General features: G+C 51.2%; 6 protein-coding genes across 6 annotated transcripts; 2 read left to right on the forward strand and 4 right to left on the reverse strand.

The window, feature by feature from the left end:
* Positions 1-197: 197 nt before the first annotated feature.
* Positions 198-2,009, forward strand: GT037_009989 (uncharacterized protein; the record flags this gene model as incomplete). The annotated part of the gene is made up of 1 exon (XM_038935036.1): positions 198-2,009. One exon carries the CDS (start codon positions 198-200, stop codon positions 2,007-2,009), a length of 1,812 nt encoding a protein of 603 aa, XP_038782450.1.
* Positions 2,010-2,165: 156 nt separating this feature from the next.
* GT037_009990 (glycoside hydrolase family 35 protein) lies at positions 2,166-5,234 on the reverse strand (the record flags this gene model as incomplete). The annotated part of the gene is made up of 2 exons (XM_038935037.1): positions 2,166-4,930; positions 4,982-5,234. The coding sequence occupies 2 exons, from the start codon at positions 5,232-5,234 to the stop codon at positions 2,166-2,168; spliced, it is 3,018 nt and encodes a 1,005-aa protein (XP_038782451.1).
* A 1,137-nt stretch (positions 5,235-6,371) lies between these two features.
* Positions 6,372-8,040, reverse strand: GT037_009991 (maltose permease mal61; the record flags this gene model as incomplete). The annotated part of the gene is made up of 2 exons (XM_038935038.1): positions 6,372-7,775; positions 7,831-8,040. 2 exons carry the CDS (start codon positions 8,038-8,040, stop codon positions 6,372-6,374), a joined length of 1,614 nt encoding a protein of 537 aa, XP_038782452.1.
* Positions 8,041-11,345: 3,305 nt separating this feature from the next.
* Positions 11,346-12,698, forward strand: GT037_009992 (uncharacterized protein; the record flags this gene model as incomplete). The annotated part of the gene is made up of 1 exon (XM_038935039.1): positions 11,346-12,698. One exon carries the CDS (start codon positions 11,346-11,348, stop codon positions 12,696-12,698), a length of 1,353 nt encoding a protein of 450 aa, XP_038782453.1.
* Positions 12,699-13,485: 787 nt separating this feature from the next.
* Positions 13,486-15,182, reverse strand: GT037_009993 (fumarate hydratase; the record flags this gene model as incomplete). The annotated part of the gene is made up of 3 exons (XM_038935040.1): positions 13,486-13,681; positions 13,734-14,751; positions 14,801-15,182. The coding sequence occupies 3 exons, from the start codon at positions 15,180-15,182 to the stop codon at positions 13,486-13,488; spliced, it is 1,596 nt and encodes a 531-aa protein (XP_038782454.1).
* A 780-nt stretch (positions 15,183-15,962) lies between these two features.
* GT037_009994 (uncharacterized protein) lies at positions 15,963-16,176 on the reverse strand (the record flags this gene model as incomplete). The annotated part of the gene is made up of 2 exons (XM_038935041.1): positions 15,963-16,102; positions 16,146-16,176. The coding sequence occupies 2 exons, from the start codon at positions 16,174-16,176 to the stop codon at positions 15,963-15,965; spliced, it is 171 nt and encodes a 56-aa protein (XP_038782455.1).
* Between the last annotated feature and the right edge of the window lie 29 nt (positions 16,177-16,205).

Genomic DNA, 16,205 nt, shown 5'->3' on the forward strand with positions numbered 1-16,205 from the left:
GCAGGACTTTCGGCGACATCCTAGGAGATATTCGCATATCGTCTTGCCCATATAGCGCTGCACGATTCAGAATTCTGATCATCGTCACACCACTATACCGACTCACCTTGGAGTTCTTCTTGAGGAGAATTTTACCCAGGCTCCCATAGTGTCGACATCGTACCTATTCATGCAATCACCCTGTATGATTGCGAAACATGTATCTCATCAACACCACCACTATCAAGGTCCGCCCATTCTATGGCAAAATCCCTAAGTATGTTATCCTGTCACATACCTGGGGTGACCACGAAGTTACGTTCGAAAGCATGCAAAGGCCTAGTGAACGCACAAAAGCCTCAAATGGTTACATAAAGATTAAGAAATGCTGTGAGCAAGCGAAACAAGATGGCTATCGATGGGCCTGGGTAGATACTGGTTGCATCGACAAGAGAAGCAGTGCTGAGCTCTCAGAAGCAATCAACTCAATGTACAGGTACTACTGGGAGGCTGAGAAGTGTTACGCATATCTCACCGATGTTGGTGATGGGAACTCTGGGAACGTAAGAGACGAAACAACTTCATTTCTTAAAGTGCCAGGTATCGGAGAGAAGCGGGGGTGGGAGTACGTTATGTATGGGAGCATGCCCGTCCTTGGAGATGATATTATAGAACCGAGTGTAAAACTACCACAATCGGTTCGGCCAGAGAGAGAGATATTCCAATTCCTCAACTCAAGATGGTTCAAGCGAGGCTGGACACTCCAAGAGCTCCTTGCTCCAGAGACAATTGAGTTCTATGATCAGGAGTGGAACATGATTGGTACGAAGTTTAGTTTGGCGACCTTCATCCAAGCAGCAGCCGAGGTTCGGGTCCAGTACATTTTAGACAGAAACGCCATTAGAGGGGCAAGTATAGGACTTCGACTCAGCTGGGCATCCCAGAGGGAGACTACACGAGACGAGGATCAAGCTTATTGTTTGTTCGGGATCATGGGGGTCAACATGCCGCTTCTTTACGGAGAAGGGAAGCGAGCGTTTTACCGACTGCAAGTCGAACTTCTCAAGAATACCATGGATCATACCATATTCGCGTGGTCATTGGGCTCTATGTTTGACCCTGGACCAAGAAACCCATGCCAATTTGTTGGGATTCTAGCAGCAACACCAAGGGATTTTCAAAGCACGCAATTGGCCGACATCCGGCCAGGACTACCGCAGACAATACAAGGTAGCACACACGATGTTACAAATGCGGGACTTCGTATCATTCTTCCTTGCGTCGTCGAAGGACCTGACACACTCCTCGCACTGCTGAATTGTCAGCACGACAGAACTGGGCAGCTTTTTCTTCGATTAAGACAACTAGATGATCAGCGCTTTATGAGACATCAAGACCAAGGAGGATATTCTTCAGTCTTCACTCAAGATATGAGACTAGAACCTAGGGAATTATATATTCTCATGGAACCGGAAACCTCCTTAAGCCTCAAAAACCTCAATGATGAAGAGGTTGTGGAACACAGGACCTGTGCGCTGATTGTCGGAAAACTGGATTTCGCGGGAATGTCAGTTAATAAAGTGGTCGCTTTCCAACGAGATTTCATGTCGGGGTCGGAACTGCGTTGGGGAGACGATTTTGATGTGTTGTCCTTCAAATACCTATCCTCAATTAATAGCGTAGGGGTAGGAATCGTCTACGGTGGAGTTAGTCTCACGATCATCTTTGGTCATCGGCATGGGAGTCCATGGTTAGATGTCATTAAACCGAGTGGGCAAGCGACGTTGTTTACACACTCCTCAGGGCCTGCACACAAACTGGAGACGGATCCAGAATTCAGAACACACGTCGTAAACAAAATGGGAGACCTGGAAACAGCGATGAAAGTGGGTCTGCCTTCAGAGTTTTGCCGAGATCATGCAGTGGTTTATCTCGATTCCACTGACACACTTGAGGTTCAGGTCAGAAGGACACTGTCAGACGACCAATGGCGAACCCGCTGGCAGCTGGGAGTAACAAGGCGTCTTTGATACCGGTTATATAACAAATACCGACAGCAATACATAACGATGAACTTCTGCTCCAACAGATCTTGAACGATCCAAATTCAGGCAGGCGGTGATACTTGGAGATATATGTATTCAAACAGCTGATAATTCCATAACCAGTCGATGTCATAATAGCGATTAAGCATAAGCCAACCTTTCCTCAGTCCACCCCGGCCTCAAGTACTCAGAGTCAAAACTTGAGCTCCAACTGCTCTCAATAGCGTACTCCTGCACAAGCTGCACATCAACCTGCGCACCCTCCTCAGACTGCGCCCACACACTCAGACCAATCACGTTGTTACCTGAGTAGTTGAGGATACCGGGTGGAACGGGGAACTTGATCTCGTTTCCGACATATGGGTTGAATCGTGCGTATTGGTAACCGTTGACGAAGAGCTGTGCGCGGATAGTCTTGGAGCCAACAGCGTTCAAGACGAAAGCGAAAGAGGCATCGATCTCAGCGGGGACGTCGAGAGCGATGGTAGTACGGTAGAACTTGATGTCGGCACCCTCGAAACCGGCAGATGGGGAACCAGACTCCCAGTCAGAGTCATCAAAGCCAGGAAGATGCCATCCGAGACGCTCGGCGGTGAGACCACCCTCAGCGAGAGGTCCACGTACGGGGTCGAGGAGTTCGGTTTCACCGCCGGCTTCACCAGCGATTCTCCAGGATATGAAGTTTGCGCCTTCCAAAGTAGCACCGAGGATACCGCGGGGATCGGTAGCACCGCCACGTAGATCGTGACCGGTGTTGTCTTGTGCGACGAGCAACACGTTGGTACCGTTCTCGTGAAGAGTTGCGTTGGCAAAGGACAAGGTCATGTTTCCGATGCCCAGGGTGGTGTTACCCAACCACGAGCCGACCAACTCGCCGTTCAACCATGCGCTCCAGCCAAAGGCGAGACCGCCCTGAACGGAGAGCTGCACACCAGTGGCTGCGCCGTCGAAGTAACCGCGGAAGAGATGGAAGCTGTTGTGGAAACCGTACTCGTCCACGTAGAGGACTGGCAAAGTCTCAGGCTTGGTCGGGTTGGGAGTGGTGAGATGGTCAGCGACAACCCATGCAGCGCCGCTGTCGTCATATTCTGGCGTCTTCTCTGGGAGTCCTTCGTTCATCTTCCAGTTGTCCAAAGAAGGAAGTTTGATAGTGCCGTTGAACGCAGCGACGTGGGCCTTCAAGCTGCCGTATGCTGTTCGCGAAGTCGCTAGCTCCTTTCCATTCCAGGAGAGTGTGTGCGCACTGCCGGCGGCGAAGACCTCGATATCCGTGCTGTTCATGATATCGCCCTTGAGAGCAAGAACTCCAGCATCTAGAGCTACGTGGCGGACGAGGTATGGGCCCTGAACAAGCACAGATTGGTCGACCGGCGCGAATGGGTCGTTCGACAGGTTGGGAGCCCAGAACAAGTATGCAGTAGGCTTGTCAGCAACAATAACCTTCACTCCGTTATCGAACTGGTATACGCTCATACCAGAAACCTTCTGGATGTTAGTTGTGAGACCATGGGCTTCGGAGTGGAAAGTCGCGTTCGAGCTTGTTCCGTTGCTGACTAGAGAGCCCTTGGAGGCTCCCTTGATGTGGAACTCAACAGACTCTCCAACACCAGTGGACAGTACAACGACAGGCTTAGAGTCGACCATGGCATATGTGAGAACCTCAGCAGTAGAGTAGGTGAGTGTGTTGTTGCCCATGGCGAAGTCAGTAACAAGGATCTTGGACTGATGACCATCGAGAACAATCGAACCGGTATGCTGAGGAATAGTCAAGTTTCCGACCGAAGTGCTGACATGAAGCTTGAACGACTCCTTGGTGGCGGAAGAAGAGGTTGAGTGAATCGTAACATAGAAGGCAGCATTTGTCAGGGGATTGCGGAGCTCACTAGCCTCAACAGCTGAGTTCGTAGTGTATGAGCTGGAGTTACCGAGACGGTTGGTGACGGTAAGATCGTCGGCAACGCGGGTGAACATGGCCAAGTTCTTAGTCTCGTAATACTTGGCGTCAATCTTACGGTTCTCGCTAATTGGACTGCTGTAGTCATAGGAAGTAGCAGTGACCGGAGCAGCTAGGGCACCCCAGTTGGTTCCTCCAAACATCATATAGAGTGAGACGGCTGTCACACGCTGCGAAATGAGGTTGCGGTAGAAGAGGTTTGCAAAGTCAGCTCCGATGTCGCCTGGGCAGCCACCCTCTGGTCCACCCCAGGGGTTGTAAGAGCCACCCTGGAATTCTGGGAAGAAAGATGGTTGGGTTGGGGAAACCTCAACGAAATGGTCGTAGTAGTCAATGACCTGGTAGGCTACGTATTCTCCGTTGGTGCCAGTGCACTCGTCAAGGTTGCAAGACCAGCAAGATGGGTAGCTGTCCAATCCAGCAACATCAACATTGCCTACAGCGCCGGGCGCAAAGTCCTTGCTCCAGCTCTTGGTGTTCATGTTGGGATCGTTATGAATCAGAGGAACGTCAATACCATTGGCTCGTGCGGAGTCCTCCAATGCTTGCATGTATCGTCCAGCAGCCGTGTTGGGAATTTTCTCTTCGCGATCCTTCCACTGCTCGCCATATTCGTTCTCGATCTGGTAGACAAGTGCATTGCCACCCTTGGTTACAAGGTGCTTAGAAGTAAGCTCAGAAAACTTGGAGAAGTAAGGGTCCAAAGCCTGGAGATATCTTGGATCATCATCCCGAAGCTCTCCGTAAGCACCGGTTGTGAGCCACAGCGGGAATCCTCCGGCATTGGCTTCAGCGTTGACATAAGGGCCTGGCCTGGTGATCACATACAAACCAACGCGCTGCGCAATCTCAAAGAGCTTGGTAAAGTCGTGCGCACCGGTTTCAAAGTCCAGCGTTTGGTTGTTTGCACTGTGATAAGCCCAGTTGCCATAAAAGGCGAAAGCCGTGAAGCCTGGCAAATGTTAGATCCGGTTAATCATGTGTGGCGAACATATTAACTTACCCGCTGCTTTAATCTTCTCCAGCAAATCTTCCCAGACCTCGTAGACGGGGATACGCCAGTAGTGAATCTCTCCTGAGAAAACAAAGAGACGCTTTCCATTGACCTTGAAGGAGTAATGGTCCCACTGTACGACTTTGTTCAGGCCGTTGTCGTGAAGAGGCCAGGCACTGGGTGTGTTGTTTTGAGCATTGACACCAGAAGTAGCCAAAGAAGCCAGGGCCGAGAGCCACGAGAGCCCTACGATGGTCTTCATTTTCGATGTAGGTTGGAGACGTCGAGGCCAATTAGCACTGGTATCATGGTATCGGACATGCTGAGAGTTTATGAGCACTACGCAGGTACCGAACCCCAGTCGTCCCCGAATTACGAATAAGACGCTAATGCGGCGCTATGATGGAATGCATCGTGGGTTGCGGGGATGTCAAGGTCGTCTTAATGGTGGAATTGAGATGCCCTTCTGTGAACGCTCCACCGGGTACGCCGAGGCCCGGGTAAACGTTGTCGACGTAGCATCGGAGGCGGATGGATTGCGCAGATGGGTTAGCCTCGCTGAAATGCAACATTGTTTCCGTTCTACCAAGACGAGGAACAGGAAACCGGGGAAAGAGGAGAAAGATTTGCGCGATCATGACAAGGTGTGGAGTGCTTGGAAGACGGGGGTTAGTCCAAAATGAGCTCGGTTGGCCCTCATCTCCGACATGGACCGTTCGACACCGTATCTTCGGCTCCCGCGGCGATGCATCAATCAGAGCTTCTGCTGATGAAAAGTCAAACGTCAAATTACAGAATGCATCCTTTGAGATCATACAAGCTTGTCTCCTGACAGAAAACGACGAGAAGCGGTATCAAAGCTTCGGGATATATCCAGCCGATCTGCCATGCTGCTTCTCCATCTTTCGTTACTACTAGCAGTTGATCAATAAGCAAAGAAAGAATCGGCGTTGATGTCAAGGATCGTCCCTACTGATGTCCCTGATGCCACAAGATCCAGATCAGGACACCAGTTGAGCAGAGTGTCCATGCAACTTGGAGGTCAAGCAGTTGTTACCGAGGTAAATTCAGGTGGTTGGGATAGGTGCTTTTCCGGAACGAAGGGAAACATATCTGAAAGATCGAGGTGTTTATTTCACTTTTCTCTCCATATCGATCACAAGTGAGCACTGAAAAGGATGAAACTATGTGAATAGAATACATTGTATATGATTGATTGTTGTCTTCGTCTGAAGCTCAAGAGAGGTTTCCTCCCACATGAGCAAGAGCACGGACCCTAACTGAACCAGCCATCTCGAGAAGCGTGTCCGAGCATCGAGGCTTCAATCTACCACGACACGTCGTTTCGTCTAATAAATGAAAGTGCATAACTTCATAGAGTATCTTATGCTGCGGCAGCTTACTCGTTGTCCCTGACGTCGATGACAGTGGACTTGAACTTGCGAGCGGAGATCTTGCGGTTGAACAGAATGTCTAGCTCACGGTATGAGCGTCCCTTGAGCTCAGGAAGACCGAAGTATGCGCTGACAAAGCAGACGCAGGCTGTACCGCCCCAGACATATCCGCACTTACCAGCCATGTTCCAGCCGGTAGGGTTGAGCATTTGCGAGGCTAGGTAGATCATGGGGATTTCCGCGACGTAGTACGCAGCACGACCAACACCTGTGCTCAGAGCACGGAGTCGGATGGAAGATGTTTCCGCAATAATGGAGTATGAGATAGGACCCATGGTTCCTGCGAAGACAAATGAGATGACGATACCCAGACAAGCCTGAGCGTAGTTGGTCGCATTGTTCTGGGGAATAGAGGCGCAAATTCCCAAAAGGAATAGTAGACAGACGTTGACGGCGGTACCTCCAAGGTAAATCGTGCGACGGCCGAACCAGTTGCTCAATGGCCACGAGCAGATGTTGGCGACTAATTGCAGACACGAGTTGATCAGATTGAGCTTGAAGGAGAAATCGGAAGACATTCCCGCTTGCTCGAAAAAGAAGGTTGCCTGGTTGGCGATCAGGTTACCAGCAAAGTTCTGCGATGCGTAGATCAAACAGGTAATGATTGTTCGGCGAAGATCGGTTCCCTTGAGTAAGTCAAGGAGAGAAGGCTCACCACCTTTGTGAGCTTCAATCTGTACTGTGCGCTCCATCATGGCAAGTGTATCCTCGGCCGCAGCTTGAGTTCCGTTCCTGCGGCCGAGACGCTTGATAGATTTTAGCGCCTGGTCTCTGCGCCCTCTGCGTACAAGCCACCAGGGTGACTCAGGGGCGAAGAAGACGAGAACCATGAGAGGAGTGGGGAAAACCCACTGTAGCGCCAGAGGGCCTCGCCATGCCCACTCGTCGTTGCGCTTGTTGTAGCTGTAGGTGGCGGCGGCGACGATAATGCTACCAATGGACCAAGACATCTGGAGAGTGGCCGTGCAAGCGCCACGGAGAACGAGGGGAACGATCTCACTGGCGTAAGCAGGCGAGTTGGCAATGAACATGCCCCATGGAATGCCCTCGAAAGCTTGTCCGATGACAAGAACCGCGAGCGAATCTGCGAAGAAAGAGATGAAGATGGTTGCGTTCATGAGCATGAGCGCTAAGAGGGTCGTCCACCTATAACCAAGGCGGTTGGTAATGGGACCAGCGAGGAACACTCCGACAAAGGCACCGCATTGGCCGGCTTGGAACAGCGAACTCTGCCACTTGGTAGGAATGGTTTTGCCGACTTCGCCAGCGACTTGGACGCCGTATCGCTCCTTGAATGCGCCAAGAGCAACAAAGTTACCATTCAAAAACATATCGAAAGACTCCATGACCTATACAGCGTTAGTAGAGATCTGATAAGATTGGTAAAAAGATGTCAAGACTTACGATAGTAAAGCAGAAGATGAAAGCCCAGAAGCAGGCCATAGGATGGTCCTTGATTGCTTCCCACATGCCCATGTCATGCTCGCGGTTCTCAGCTGCTTGAGCATCTGTCATAAGCTCCTTGTCTTCAAAGATCTCAGCTTGATGGCTCAGGCTCTTCTCCAAGACGCCATCGCCGGTAGCATCCCGCTTGGTTTCGGTAAAGCCCGACATTTTCGGTTAGCGTGCAATGTGATTGGACGCCACGAAAAGCGAAGAACGAATAAGCAAAAGCCGATGCTAAAAGCCAAGCAGACATGGCGAGCTTGGGAGAGCTTATATACTCCATGCACATTTGGAGTCGGCCTCGGTGTGGATACACTCTGCTATCAAGCCCACGGGGCCCCGCGACAAGCTTTCAAGGGTGCTTGTCATTTTCATGGGTCCTTATTGGTGGGTCTCTGGGGTATGAAGAAGCCGGGGTCCGAGCAGAGCCGCGTAGGACTGTCTAGCCTAAACCGTAGTCATTTGCACACTTCCTATTGATGCGAAATTCCAAAGCTAACAAGTAGTAGTAGTAGCTTATTTAGGTGAGCTTACCGTGCAACAGCGGTTAGAGAAGTCGTCAAGTACGCATTTTGCGGAAGTGCTCCTTGTTGTGTATTAGCGAGGCTGAATAACGGGCGTAGAACGTTGCTAGACCTCGTGTGCGCCGCGTGCGGCTCCGACGCAGATGAGCTGATAATGAAGGATCTCGGAGCTCGAAATTGGGAAAGTTTGGTAGATTCGTGGGTGGTTTGCAAACGACTAACAGGTAGCTAGAGTCTGCTTCTTCTCTATTCAAGCGAAAAGCCAAATCGACGTCCACCCCATAGGAAAGAAATTTGGAGATTACAGAGTCGGCCGCATGGTATCGCGTGTCCAGTCTACAATCCAAACGCTTGTTTGACCCAAGATCGTCTGTTATGACACGACTAGACTCGTGCGAGCGGCCAATATCGGGAACTACGGCCAGTCCTGGCAAGCGCCAGTGGGTCAACAGTCTGGGTCTTCGGAAACGTGTCATGCAATACACGCAGAATACCGGATCCTCTCTATGATCAGTGTCTGTTGAACAAAAGAAAGAGATTAACAATGGGAGAGGAGAATGATTTGGTTGTGAACGTAAAGACAATGTGCATGGGTGCAGTAACCGCTACACTGTCTGAGCAAGTAACGCTTCGTGGTTCGGTCAAGCTTTGGTGAGGTAACATGGATACCTCGTGAATTGAACAGTGATCCTTGCCGCGGCTCTGTGCGGAATGATCATGGGCTAGAATCTCTAGAAGCAGAATCGTCAAGTATCGAAACTTGAGCATGTAGACCACTTCTAGCAAGCGGTCCGCATACCATTTCCGATACTCCGTACGTGGAGACGAGTAACGTATCGCCCCAAGCACGACCGGTCCCACACCGTGGGCGCGGGAATACGTTACGATCTGGGTACCGTGTAGATGGATCGCTAAGCAGTTTGATTGAGCAGCCACTCAGATGCCTCTCAATAGCGGACGAATGCTTTCGTGATTATTCATCTTGTAGGCGCTAGTAAACGTGGGATCTGGATCAGCTCTGGCAGGCTTGTGATCCACACTGACAAGAGTGAATCATCCACCATCAGCTGTGCAGCTATAATGTGGTCCAAGAAAGCTAGACACTTCCGAATGCGTGCGTATATTGTGTATGCGGAGCGGACATATGCCACTAGTCAGGTTTTGATTCTGTGATCTTCAGCAGGTCCAAGTCACATGGTAGGAACGTTTCCTTGTAGCTCACGTTCACTTCGTCAAATTTCGTGACTGTCTTGGACTAATGAAAGCTATGTATCGCGAAGCTGTTACTTGGTAAGTTTGATGAAGATACCTCACTTCTCATACTCGAAGTGATCAAGCAATAGCAAACTTTAGTAGGGCTCATCCCATCCATACATCTTCTCCCTCTCGGTCAAAATCCGAATCATGCGTCAACAGGCTACAGCAGAACGTTTAAACTCTCCCGGTATTTACGATTGACCATGTAACAAAAACCCATTGACCAACGTTGTGGCATGATAGCATGCTCTTTGATTCCAACTTTTACATAAGGAAGTGGATGTGTTTGTGCAATACTGTGGGAGACTCGTCCCGCTCATCAAACTGCCGGGGTTGGACGGCGAAACACCACGGCCAGCGAACAATTTAGCAAATATAAGTTTCTTCGCATGCAAAGTTCTTCCTAAGCCCCCTAACGCTCAGGCCACAGGCAGCTTGAAATACCTAGGCAAGGAAATCAACAGCGTCATGATGACGTTGAAGTTTCATCCTGTTAACCCGAGAAGATCACGATAGCCAACATGTCTATAAAAATGCCCAATTGACAAACATCTTGTTTATCGGTTTTCATGCGTGGTGTCGGCGATGACAGATGATCTGAACTAAGATGAGCGCGGCGGTGTGAGCGGCATACCACGAAGACGCCACAGTGACGCGGTCAAGGTCTGGTGGACAAGAGAAAGAGAGATTATGGCACTGTAGCGAAGTCGTACAACGACATTGGCTGCAGCCGAGATAGACAAAGGTTTACCGGTGGCGTGGGGATTTGGGGAAGATGCAGGTGAACTGGCAGCTGAAGCTAGCTGGTGCTAGCGCGTGCAGTAGCGCTGCACCGCTTCGCCCTAGCCTCTACTTTACGTTTATTACAGCCAGAGACATGCTCGTACAACATTGAGAAACGCCAAAGCCTATGTTGATGGGCGACGACTACGTGCATAAGTTTCGATCAATACTATGTCTGTGTGCAGCTATACGCCTAGCGATCTCTCAGCGGTGTGCCCATTAAAGCGAATCATTGCTATTTCCCAGGGTCCGTTTACATTTCCAAGCTTAGACGGTCGGGAAGCAAACACTTCCAAGCAGCAACACTGCTATGCACGGTTTTGAATGAGACGTGTCAGAGATTGCACACCTTCAACCCTAGCGCTGCTGTCCTACTGTGGCAGTGTCATCCGCTGCCTATCAGACTCTATCTCAGCAACGTCGAACGCCTCTTTGCGTCTCGCTCTGTGTCAGTGAGCAGTAGAAGAAGAAGAAGAAGAAGAAGAAGAAGAAGAAGAAGAAGAAGAAGAAGAAGAAGAAGAAGAAGAAGCGTTCAATCCCGACATTTCAGAATCCGTAGTCATAACGGACAATGGCTCCGCAATGACCAGGTGCTCCAATTCAAAGCAAAGATGACTATCTTGGCATGTTCGGATCGTCTGTACAGTAACACAGGATGTCTGAAGCAAGGGCGATGAGTCACGGCCTCATGCGTTATGTTTTTTCTCTTATCATACAATTTGCTGCTGCCATCTGCATGTTTCCGTGGAGTTTACCGCGGCTCAAGCCGTGATTCCTGGGCACTTGGGATATAAGGAGTTGAGGCCAACCGGATTCCACCAACCCACCTCACGCTCATGTCAGCTCATACGCCACTTGCACAAAGGATCCTAGGCGAAATTCGAGAGTGTAAAGGCAAAGATCAACGATATGGCTTACCCAAATGCGCCTGCCGTTTCGACTCGACCGTGGGTCAAGAATCTTAAGATCCCACTGGAAGTGGGCAAATGCCTCGAATTCGTCTACAAAAGAGTCTGCAATGGTTCCCAAAGACTCGATACTCATAGCGAAAGGATCGTAAGTATTACCTGTAGGGTCGACGCGCAAGAGAAGCAGAATGATATTCAGGGGCAGCTCATGAGCTCCTTCATGAAGAAGATTGAAGAAGACATGGCACAACTCAAAGACAGTCTCGAGACTGAAAAGTCCCGAAATACACAACTAGAGACCTTAGTCCAACAGCTCGCGCAATCCAACGATAAACAACCAGATGCTATAATGGAGCTCAAACAGCGTATGGATGAGCTTTCAAATCAAGCTGACGGACAAAAGACTATCGCTGTGGCAAAAATCACGAAGACGAATCGGCAACTTCGAGAGCTAGATGAGCGGCTGCAAAGGTCGGAACGTAGCAGCAATATGGACAGTCAAAAGATTACTGACCTAGAAATGGACGTGGAGCGCCGTTTCGAGACCGCAGTGATCGTTGCTCGAGAGGACCTGCGACACCACCATGATATGGTACAGTCGCAAGCGAACGATCATACAGAGACACTATTGAAAACTGTCAGAGTACTGGATTCCATCAGTCAACGAGTCAGCGTACTCGAGGCTGCGCAAAATTCACATGAAACGGCGACCAAGACCCGCCAGGCCGCCACGACTTTGCTCGAACCCCTGTACGAGCGTGTGAAACCAGTAGAACTCGCTTCTACCGCTTTCCAGATGAACGATTCAACCCACCCGACGCTGGGGATAATTGATTCCAAACTGAAAAACCTTCGATTCGATGTCGACACACTAAAATCGCGCTCGTATACCGAAATTGTCGCATCTGCCAACTTCAAGAAAAGACTTGTTGCACTAGAGAAAGGTAGTGAAAGTGTGGCATCAACTAAGATTAAGGAGACACTCACTGGATTGGAGGAGAAAGGCCGAGATTTGGTCAATCGTGTACAGTCGACACTGGCCAACAACCTGGATGAGCAGAAGGATTTACTTGCCAACCTAGCCAATCCACGTCCTGAAGTTGAGATGACTAGTGTACATCCATTAGTCGACAGCTCGAACAGCATAGAGCAATTACAAGCAACACATCAGAAACAAGTTGATCTCCTACCACCACAAGGAACTCAACAGTATCGACAAGGAATACCCCAATTCTCAACGATCGCGCCGGTGTCATTCCCCATACCACCTCCCGTTCCACCATTGTTCCGACACGATGCCCCACGAGCAGTAGTCACGAGACAAGACATACACCAGGATCATATGTTTATGTGAATGGGAGCGGCAGACCGGCTGGCAAGTAACGAAATGCGTATAGGATGAACGGTCGAAGGGCATCCAGAGGTGCGGTTGTTAAGAGCTCGGAGACTACAACAGGAGTGAGGGCCTATGACTTATACTCCAGATGATTAGAGCTGTGCTAAGCTTGATGGTGTAGGAGTGGGCAAGGACTTATGAGTTGACAACCAAGAGTTTGGTGGCAAGGCACCTCTATATAATGAAGTATGTGCTAAGGTTAATTGGAGGTGATGTTCTGGGAAGACTATGACCGGCTACTGGATGGAATATCATACTCTGCTTGCAATTCGCTCATTGCGTGGTACTAGAATGGTAGACTGCAAACGCAGCATAGGACAAGCCACTCAGGACCACTGAACATACGTTCGACATTAGCATCGAGTCCCTTTCTTAGTAAAGGTATATGAGAAAGATGGAAGCACGTCTAGAGGTTTGATGGGTGGAGATAGAAGGTGCTGGCGTATAACACTAGAACAAATTGATAAATATCGTGTAATGGGTCTCTTTCAACTTCCTAAATCGCTCCTGGTGCGTGCAGATCCAAAAAGTAAAAACCGGACATGGCAGAAAGCTCAGAACCATCGAGCAGCGTCTTCATAAACACGGAGGTGGTTAAAACATAAGCATCACGCAATCCGATATCATTATATAAGCTGTAAGCGCAATGATGACAGTGGTGCCAGTCATTGCCGCTCATATCCATGCTGTTTTGTACTGGTATGTTACATTTTACATTTTTACTATTTGAATCTCGTCACGGCACCTAGTTCTTGGGCTTGTACTCGGAGGGGTTGACCATCAACTCAGGCCTGACGTACTTGTCAAAGTCCGCCTCGCTGATGACCTCGAGCTTGAGAGCAGCCTCCTTGAGGGTGAGGTTGTTCTTGTGTGCGTATTTGGCAGTCTTGCTAGCAGCGTCGTAGCCGATGACGGGGTTGAGGCAAGTAACAAGCATGAGACTATATGAAGTTAGCTATCTGAAGGACATTTGATTCGAGCAATGTGACTTACCTCTCGCTCATGATGGAGCTGATGCGCTTCTCATCCGCCTCCAGACCAGCAACGAGGTTCTTCTCGAAACTGCGCATGCCATCCGCAAGCAGACGCGAGCTGTGGAGCAGGTTGCGGATCATGACGGGCTTGAAGACGTTGAGCTCAAAGTTACCCTGCGATCCAGCGAAGGTGGTAGCGGCCTGGTTACCGAATACCTGGGCGCAGACCATGGTAAGGGACTCGCACTGTGTGGGGTTGACCTTGCCGGGCATGATGGAAGAACCGGGCTCGTTCTCAGGCAGTTTCAGCTCACCAAGACCGCATCGGGGTCCGGAACCGAGGAAGCGGATGTCTTGGGCGATCTTGAAGAGGGAGGTTGCGAGGGTGTTGAGCTGGCCATGGGCCTCGACGATGGCATCGTGGGCAGCGAGGGCTTCGAACTTGTTGGGTGCGGTGACGAAGTCCTTGCCAGTCATCTTGCTGACTTCGGTGGCAATGTCCTCGGCAAAGCCCTTGAATGTGTTGATACCGGTTCCGACGGCTGTTCCACCCTGTGCCAGCATCTTGAGGCGCGGGAGACAGGTCTTTATGCGCTCAATGCCAAAGTCGAGCTGCTGTACGTATCCAGAGAACTCCTGGCCCAGAGTCAGAGGGGTAGCATCCTGGAGATGTGTCCTGCCAATCTTGATCAGGTTCTCCCACTGGTCGACCTTCTTCTGCAGCGCATCGCGGAGGCTGGTGAGGGCGGGAAGGAGCGACTCCTCGAAGTCGAGCACGGCGGCGATGTGCATGACGGTGGGGAAGGTGTCGTTGGAGGAGGCGGACATGTTGACGTGGTCGTTGGGGTGGACTGGCTTCTTGCTGCCCATTGTGCCGCCGAGGATCTCGATGGCGCGGTTGGAGATGACTTCGTTCGCGTTCATGTTGGACTGGGTGCCAGAGCCCGTCTGCCACACCACAAGCGGGAAGTGGTCGATGAGCTTGAGCGAGGCCACCTCGTCAGCGGCCTGCTGGATGGCCTTTCCGAGCTTGGGGTCTGCATGGGCGTTAGCCGTGTCGCCTTCGCATTCTTCAACGTGCCCTACCCAGCCCAAACTTCATGTTGACCGTGGCAGCAGCGCCCTTGAGGATGCCGAAGGCGCGCACAATGGGCGGCGGCATGCGGTCCTGGGGCTGGTTGATCTTGAAGTTTTCCAGCGAGCGCTCCGTCTGGGCTCCCCAGTACTTGTCCGAGGGGACCTGGATCTCGCCAAAGGCATCGCTCTCGGTTCGTGTGTTGGCCATGCTGCTGGTGGCGCTGAATTGGCGGCGCTGGAACTGGCTCTGCGACTTCACGGGGGTGTATCGAGTGGTGGAGAGCGGACGCGTGCTGCGGGCACAGCAGAAGGAGGGGCTGGCCTTTGCATGTGCGAGTGATCGCAATGCTCCGGCCTCGGCGGCGCGGAGCTTGATTGCGCTTCGGAACATGGTTGCAGCAGCTGTTTGTGGGGATGGGATGGAGTGGAAATGGGGGGCAGATGCCGGATTGGCTAATTGAGGTGCGCAGTGAACACCAAGGCGCAAGTCGCAAATCTGAAGACGAGACGAACAATTGCGCTGCGAGTCAAAATGCTCCAGTTCAGAGCTCTGACCTCATGTCCGCGGCAATTCCCTCCGGTCTTTCCCGCGGCCTCCACGGGGTGCACGTGACTCGCCGGCGAATGCCAAGCTACGGGTGGAATGCCCCTCCAGTTGGACCTTGGGAGCTCTGAAGAGGGCGTTGTCGAATTCATGGTTGTTGCCCGCCGTTGTTGCCAGAGCTCCGCTGCTAACTTTTACCACCAAGCCGACATTCTTCCGCTCTCTTTCCGCACCCCGGCGCCAAATGCTCAGCATTAGCCTGTGATGACCTGCGCATGCAACGTCAAGCGTTCCGTCTCCTCTTCTGCGCTGATGCGGCGGTTCCATCATGTCCCACCGCCCTGGCCAGCCACGCTGTTCCCAATCTCCCAACACCAGGCCGCGCAGCACTCTCAGATGCCACGTCTCGTCCTGCTTCTTCTGGTGGAGACTCTGGCCCTCTCTCTCGGTGTAGATCTGCTTTGCCTGCTTCGGTCGGTCCTTAGTGGACTTTCCGCATAGTCACCGATCAAAAGCTTCGGCATTATCGGGCACAGCCTGCTGCGTGAAACACGCCTCGTACCTAAGGCCTGTTCCCGCCCGAACTTCTCTCTGCATCGCTGCGTTGGGTTCGGCTGAGGGTCCAATTTATTGGGTGATGATGTTAGACTCCGCCCTCTCTGATGACGATCTAGAACTACCATGGCAAACGACCAAGTACACTTGGAAGCTAGGTTGCGGCGTGACGCCCTGGAACCATGTGCCCTGCGCTTTCCGTCTTCCGACGCCTGGTCATATTAGATTAACGTAGCGAGTCAAGTCGGAGCGCACCTGATCTGTCTCCACCATCCTTTCGATCCATGCTGGGCGCTCGTCTTCGAGCGAGCCAGC

The sequence above is a fragment of the Alternaria burnsii genome, assembly GCF_013036055.1.
Source record: "Alternaria burnsii strain CBS107.38 chromosome Unknown 701, whole genome shotgun sequence".
Classification (NCBI taxonomy): Eukaryota; Fungi; Ascomycota; class Dothideomycetes; order Pleosporales; family Pleosporaceae; genus Alternaria; species Alternaria burnsii.